The sequence below is a fragment of the Pagrus major genome, chromosome 11 (genome assembly GCF_040436345.1).
Source record: "Pagrus major chromosome 11, Pma_NU_1.0".
NCBI classification, from domain to species: Eukaryota; Metazoa; Chordata; class Actinopteri; order Spariformes; family Sparidae; genus Pagrus; species Pagrus major.
In genome coordinates, this window is record NC_133225.1 from 2,667,634 (window position 1) to 2,675,327 (window position 7,694).

A 7,694-nucleotide genomic window follows, 5' to 3' on the forward strand; every position below is an offset into this window, starting at 1 on the left:
AAGAAAAGTAAAAATAGTATCATCAATATTATATAACTAAAGAAGGGTGCTAACTTTATATTATTGCATGATCAAATTGGATTATTACTGCTGTTTTAAGATGTAAGCAGCTTTCATTCAAGGTCATCACTTCTTCATGTCATCATGTACTTTACAGTGAAATGCTGCAGCTGAGTTATGTGCACTTTTACTAAAAAGATTAACAAACTCTGCCTGGATTTTCTGCAATTTCTACAATGCAGTGGGAAACACGACAGCCTACACACTCATCACTGAATAGAGAGTAAAGATGAGTTGCCAGTTTGACACCATTCCAAATGATGACAAACAGGGAGAACCTGAAACGCAGGTGGTGTTGAATGAGGGCGGGACTAAGGACATACCTGTAGACAGTGTGTCAGAGGGTTTCCTCCCTGTCAGAACAATGTCTAACACAATGACAGGAATTTGGCTTTGCGTCAAGGAAAATCTTATTAGTGCGAGTGCTGACACATTTACACTCTAGATACTGTAATCTTTACTATCAGCATTCCTATTCTGTGTGTTTTTGGTACCATACAAATATCTAAATGTTTGGCTCTTTAATGAGGCTTAATCCTTGTATTCCTCTTTTACTTTTTAGAATATGAAGCTTTTTTTTCAACATGATTTTACCAAAGAAAAATGATTAGTAGCTCAAGAGACTCCAGCCACAGCTACAACCTTTACTGAGATCGCTGTTCCTAATAATAATAGGCTTTACTGCTACTTGTACTGCCGTCTCTGATGGTTTGTCTGTCCTGTGTCCCCACTTTGTTTTCTGGGGCTTTTTTCCTTGGACTTTCCTTTGCTTGTCCTTTGTCACTTGCTTTTTGGGATTGGTTTTTGGACATTACATTTTGGATTCCATATTTTGGACATCAGCTTATCAATAAAGCTTGCTTTATGTTGTACTACCTGCCTGCCTGTATGTCTAGCGTTTGGGTCCTTTTAGTGTAACTGTGACACATTTCTGCTACTGCTTCTACTACTAGTAAATCTATTGCTAAAACTACTGCTACTGCTACTACAGCCTTTAATACGAGCGGCTCTATTTCAAACCCTCAGCTGACTTTGAGTCAATTATTGAGATATCTCCTGCCATTGTTCTGCAGATGGTATTCAATTATGCATTTTGTTCAAGCCTCAATATGTTTCAAAAGTCTGTTTTACAAACTGGCCTCAACTCTGTAAAGTCACCCAAATCATATATTAAATTAAAGAAGAAAAATTAAATGTTGTTTTTTTAATTGAAAATGCAGCATTATATCCACTCACTCTCACTCACTTTCTGTTTTTGGTTTTGGCTTGTAGCACCTGTCCCATGTAGCTATATGGTAAACTAATTAGTTAAGGGGTTTGTAGTAATATGATCAGGGCCCTGGGTACATTTATTTACGTCTGCCCGTGCTAAAAGTATTAATTGCTGGTTTTAAATCTCACTAAGAGTTATGCTTTTTTACTTAATATTCCCTTTTTAGAGCAAAACACGCCTTAATGAAATTCAAATATGGCACAAAGACAATACTTTAAATTCAAATGTCGAATTTAGTCATAAAAAATCATTAAACACATGACAAAACCAAAAACAGTTAAATTCATCGAATTCAATTCATATAGCCCAAAGAGATATTATTTTGAGGACATATCACTCAGTCGTAAACCCTTGGAATAACCAGAAAGTTATCTGGTAATATTAATCTTTTTCACCAAATCTTACAGTTTACGAGCAGCCCAGTTTTAAATGTCAAATCGCCCACTACCTGCTTGGAAACACTGCTCTATGCTCGTGCATACAAAGTATTCTTCAGTGTGCTTACTGCCAATAACACAATATCCCAGTGAGAAGGGTTTACCTCAACAGGAAACACACAGGGAGAGGTGTTTGAAACAACACAGACTTTTCAAATAAACTCAACAGCACAGTTTCGCTCTCATCACAGTAAAAGTTTATTCAACAAATGAGAATGAAAAAAATAAAAAACACATAATTCACATGACTTACAGCTCTTTGGCTTTAAGCTGCGGTTTCAACTGTCATACGCCTGATACAAAACTAGACTTTGACTTTAAAAATATAGTGGTGTTTCATCAGTGCGCTTCGGAAAGCAAGTAAAATTTGCTTTCACTGTGTGACTTGACTTGAATGGTTTATTCTACAAATGTCTGATTGTACAAGCAAAATTCATGTGTTCAGTTCATCCCTTTGGTTCACGTACCAATAAATTTATATCTCATATCGCAGAACATGAAAGATTAACAGGAGGTTAAAGCTCTTCTTTCTTCTTCAAGATTATCTGCCGCACCATATCAGCTATTTTGGTTCGGATTTCTTTGACAGAGACTTTTGGCCCCCATGCATCCACCACTTTGCCGTTTACATCAATTAGATACTTCCAGAAATTCCAGTCAGGCTCTTTTCCAGAAGACTCTGCAGGGAATGAGAGAAGAAAAATAAGTTAAAGCCTTCACAGTGTAAAAACATTCTTTCAGACAACAGTGCATATTAAAGTGTTTTCCATTTGGGCTCCCAGAGACACTTGAACCTTTATTTTCTTCCGTTCTCTGCTCTAAATCTGAACTACAGCCAGAAATGGCAGCATCACTGCTGTCAGGTTTGTACGGCAACGACACTGAAGATGGGAGACAACATGAACACCGAAATATTATGATTGAAAGGATATTCCAACCATAACTGTTCAAGAAGCTAACTGATGTTTTAGCCTATTGGAAAAGTTACCAATGCTTTTTGTATAATGGAGAAGCTAACACTGATGTTAGCCTGTTCGTGTTAAATTCTGTCATTAAAATTTTCCTTCACCAACAACTTAATGTCTGAAACTAATGAAGTTAAAATTAAATTAAACAACATCACACGTCACTCACCAACAAGGTACTTGTACACATTGTTGGCTCCAGGTCCCACAACAGCGATTTTACTGAACAGAGGGAAGGAGACTCCGTAGACTCGACGCACAAAGCTGTCGATCTCCTTGTCGCTGCCGGGCTCCTGCTGCCCAAACTGGTTGCAAGGGAAGGCCAGCACATTAAAGTGGTACGGCCCATAGTCCCGCTGGAGCTGCTGCAGGTCTTTGTAGTGTTCCTCAGTGAAGCCACATTCGCTGGCTACGTTCACCACCAGGGACACCTAAAGCCACAGAAATACACTGTGAAAACACTGCAGTTACAGTCCTCACAGTCACAAAACAACAATCAGCAGCAACTGGGGGGCTGTAAACAGCTGTTAGCTTCCCTGAATGAGGACAGAAATGCAGAAGATGCTTGATAGCTTGGGCTTATCTCACATGTAACTACATGTGAATGGAAAGAGTATGTTTTCTCAGGCCAGGGTTAATCTTATTGTTCAAGGTTGTTTCACCTCTGCACATGGAACTACACCCTACAGCGGCATCAGTGTACTGGCACAGCCTGCAGAGCTTTACATAAGCGCCGACTACTCATTGAAGTCCAGCCAGCTACTTTAGCATGTTGTGTTGTTGTTTTTTATTGGTTTACAGATATACAAAGTATGTAGATTAATATACACATGAGCAACAAAATATGTGATGGAGAGGAGCTGAGAGGGGCTTGATCTGGGCACCCTCCAGTGCAAAGACTACAGAAAGACAGTGCCTTCCTCATGTGCTCTATATCAATGTGTGTGTGTGTGTGTGTGTGTGTGTGTGTGTGCACGCTCTCATTTTATAGGAGAGTCGTCTTCAGTGTACACAAAATGTTAGCAAAACAACTGATGACTAAACAAATTAAGAATTGAATTGATTGCACAGACATTGGACAACGTCATTAGACTAGCAACGTCGGAAAACACCAGAAGAAAAAAGGCGGCAAGCATGAAAAAAAGTTCACTGAAAGCTGAAAGCAACAGACGTTTCTGTGCTTATTGAATGATCAAATAGATGAATTATATTTCTTTACTCAGAACTTTTTTACAGCAGAGCCAGAGGATAATGAAAAATGTAGGCTATGCTCAGCCACACATTGTCATTTTCCATTTTAACATGTCCCAAATTTTGTCAAAATTAGCCTATGATTAAAAGAAAAAGTCTTAAAGTATCTGATAGTAAATGTACTTAAGTATCAAAAGTAAAAGTAAATTATACATATATTTATATACATGTACAGTATATAGTGTATATGGATGGACCGATTTATTATCAGATCTTATATTCTGCATTTTTCTGATTATCTGATCTGGTGTTTTTTTTGTTCATTTGTTTTTAATCCAATTGCAGATAAATTAAATTAATTAAAAAATGTGCTACTTTTGCTCTGATGCAGCATGTAATCTGCAAAGTAACTAGTAACTAAAGTTATCTAACACATGTAGTGGAGTAAAAAGTGCAATATTTGCCTCCGAAATGTAGTGGAGTGAAAGTATGAAGTAGCAGAAAATGGAAATATTCAATCCGTACAAATACCTCAAAATTGTACTTAAGTACAGTACTTGAGTAAGTGTACTCAGTTACATGCCTCCGGTCAGAGCTGTTCTGGATGCATAATTAAATATGTATGAGATAAAAACGTGGGATTAGAAACATGTTCCCTCTTAAAAGTAACGTTACTTTAGGTGAATAAGCACATATTCATGTTTTGATAAAAGAAAACATTTACCATCATCGTCATCAATACAATCAGGGCAGACAAACTCATCAAATGCAATAATCAATATCAACGTATATGATGGAATAGTTTTTATAGAGACTTTTTTTTTTTTGCTGTTCGACTAATTTTATGATCACATGTGACCATTTTAACTGTGACTGAGAAAAACAGTTGAAAATCAGAGTTTGCATGTCTGATCAGATCAATGCTTTTTGTTGTTGACCTGTTTCATGTTGGGTTAATGAAGAGGTCAGAGGTGCACAGGAGCACAGGTGAGTCTGTTAGTACAGGTTAATACGTGAAGCACATGCACGCTTTGATTTGATCATGAGTGTTGATGCTCCCGTCACGACAGTGCTGACCTCTAGTGTCTCAATGAAGCAACTCTATGTGAGTTCTGTACAATAGATCCTAAGTAGAACCCAAATCCTTCACAACCACAAGGACAGATGGGTGAGATGTTTGAAGTAGTGTGATTACACACTTATATGGTCATTATGAGCATCTGTGAACCAGGAGACCACGACAGGGGACTATTTTCTTTATTTTATTCTACTTTGCTGTCAGGTTGTTTGTCTTTTTTTTATACAAACTGCTGACTGCAATAAAGAAAAGCATCATGAGTGGAAACCAACCTGCAACCTAAATCCTGTATGTTCAGTCTCCTAGATAAAACGTGTAGGAGTTGCAGGTAGCGCACTGTGCATCACCTGGTTTGAATGAAACCTGGTGAAGCTCCTGCAGCTGCAGGGACTCTGCAGGCCTCTTGCCACGTAGGCTACCGGGGCTACATGACGGGACACCCCGAGCAGCCCCGCATTGGACCGACCCGCTGCAGCAGGACTATGTTATCACATCTACAGACAACACGTTAGGTGGGAGACAGGATGGATGAACATGCGACATTCATTCATGCAGCATGCATTCATGCGGTGAGAGGGAAGACACCGACGTTTATATACATCTCTTCAGACCCACTCAACTTACCGAACCCCGGTACTTTTCCAGGGACACCAGCTTCCCCCTGCTGTTCACCACTTTAAAGGTGTAGAAGTCTTTCTGTTTGCTCTCGGTGAGGCTGAGGACAGTCAGCAGCACGGTGAGCGCCGCGGGGAGCATCTTCACGGTCAAACTGCCAACACGACAGCCAGGAAACTTCTCCAAACTCCTGCGGATGGATCTCCTCCTCCGTCCGGCTCCGACAGTCATCAAGCCACACGCAGGAAGGACAACACTTCCGGGACCGGCCGGCACTTACAAAATAAAAGCCTCGCGGAGAAAAAACACGTCCTGCAGCGGTGGTAACGTCAGAATAAGATTTTTCATAAATGTACGTAGTAATAAACGATGAATGGGCTTTATAGATAGATAAATGAGATACTTGAGTAAATAAAAAAATATGAGAGAAAAAATATACATAACACTGATTCAAAGAATAGAAAACTATGAATTTTCCCCCAAACTTTACATTAAACTTAAAGAATTAAAGTAATCAGATATTAAAGAAGTTCAATGTCCATTCATGTTTTTTGTGATTTAGTTTCCAAAAGCAAGCAGGCAGACACAGAACAGAGGAAATCTGCACGCCTCTCCTGCTCTGGTGGAAACATCACCACAGGCCCTCCCAGGCGCGTCAAAACAAAAACCAAACAAAATGCTGACTCAACAAAACTGAACATGGTAAACAAGAAAATAATAAGACTTAACAAATAACTAGCAAAAGAAAATGCTATCAAACTCTAGTCTAAATACAGCAAACATCTAGAATAATCAAACAAAAAATACTATTTTTTTATTAACATAAATAAAAACCAAAACTAACAACAAACAAATAGTTCCAACAAAAGCAATAAGCAAATTCATAATTTCCAATAACTATCCCTCATTTTTATGCAGTATGCACCACAAAGGTATATTTTTTCTAGAGTTGCAACAATTAATTGATTAATTGTCAACTATTGAAATAATCACCAACTATGTTTGATGATTGATCAATCATTATTAGTTTCCTAAATGTGAATAGAGAGTTTATTTTCAGGTTTCTTGAGTCCTTCTATGTCAGTAAAAAATGCAAATCATTTGAGAACGTCACTTTGGTCTTTGTTAAAAAAAACAAACACCTATTGAAATTTTTCTTCTGACATTTTATAGGTCAAAATCAAACAACTAAGCAAAGAAGGATCAATCTAGAAAATAATTGACAGATTTACCAGCAATGAGAGACTAATCTGACGTATCATTTATCAACTTAGTTATTTGTGTCTGTATGAGGCCACATTTGTCATTGTAATGAAAATCTTTAAGTGCCCCATACACTTACTGTATGTATGTTTTTATGAGATACATTAAAATTTTAATTTTGACTCTTAAAATTCTGACTTATCATCGTATAATTATGAATTATGCTGTCTCGAAATGATGAATTAGTACGTTGTCTGTGCAAAGTCACATTTGTCACAATGCAACATCAGCCTTTTCTTCTCTTTTGTAGTAAAACAGCACTTTTTTTTTTTTACCCTTGAATGCTTAATGGCTTTTCATGGGTTGCACAACGGCTGACATCTAACTTTATTTAGATTTAAATGGCAGCCTAAAATTAATGGGCTATATAATAACATTCTGTGGCCCATAAAAAGCTACTAAATTGTTTTTAAAGCTTGTGAATGGCCATGAAAGTCCTTTTCAACACAACCAGTGTGGGATTATTTTGGTTTGCTGGACTTCCCGAAGCTTTTATTTTGAAGTTGTATTGGAACTGGAACAAAAACTTTTCCACCTCTCACACTGAGCTCATTAGGCAAATGAAGGCATGCACACCATGGCCTACTTCTTATAGAGGAAAACAAACGAACACAAGCCAAAAATACAGAACAAAACCTGAACACTACTCCTCTGTAAGAAGGAGTAAACTGGGTCACATTTGTGGGGGAATTTAGGCTGCGTCTCATCCTCAACCAGAGGAAAGTTGCACAGACTTGAGACGAGTTTTATCATGTTGGGTTCTGGTTTCAGTGAATGGCCTACATAGTGTATGACAAAATATATATAAAGAA

General features: G+C 37.9%; 1 protein-coding gene across 1 annotated transcript; it reads right to left on the reverse strand.

Moving 5' to 3' along the window:
* Positions 1-2,010: 2,010 nt before the first annotated feature.
* gpx7 (glutathione peroxidase 7) lies at positions 2,011-5,772 on the reverse strand. Its single transcript, XM_073476984.1, has 3 exons — positions 5,629-5,772; positions 2,905-3,166; positions 2,011-2,449 (listed from the first exon to the last, which is right to left on the reverse strand). The coding sequence occupies exons 1-3, from the start codon at positions 5,758-5,760 to the stop codon at positions 2,286-2,288; spliced, it is 558 nt and encodes a 185-aa protein (XP_073333085.1). The 5' UTR covers positions 5,761-5,772; the 3' UTR covers positions 2,011-2,285.
* Between the last annotated feature and the right edge of the window lie 1,922 nt (positions 5,773-7,694).

Excerpts from the sequence above, each read along its gene's own strand:
- gpx7 (XM_073476984.1), bottom strand. The coding sequence starts at position 5,760 with ATGCTCCCCGCGGCGCTCACCGTGCTGCTGACTGTCCTCAGCCTCACC. Across the intron at positions 3,167-5,628 it reads TGGAAAAGTACCGGGGTTCG|GTGTCCCTGGTGGTGAACGT; the intron begins GTAAGTTGAGTG and ends CTGTGGCTTTAG. Across the intron at positions 2,450-2,904 it reads TGTGTACAAGTACCTTGTTG|AGTCTTCTGGAAAAGAGCCT; the intron begins GTGAGTGACGTG and ends CATTCCCTGCAG.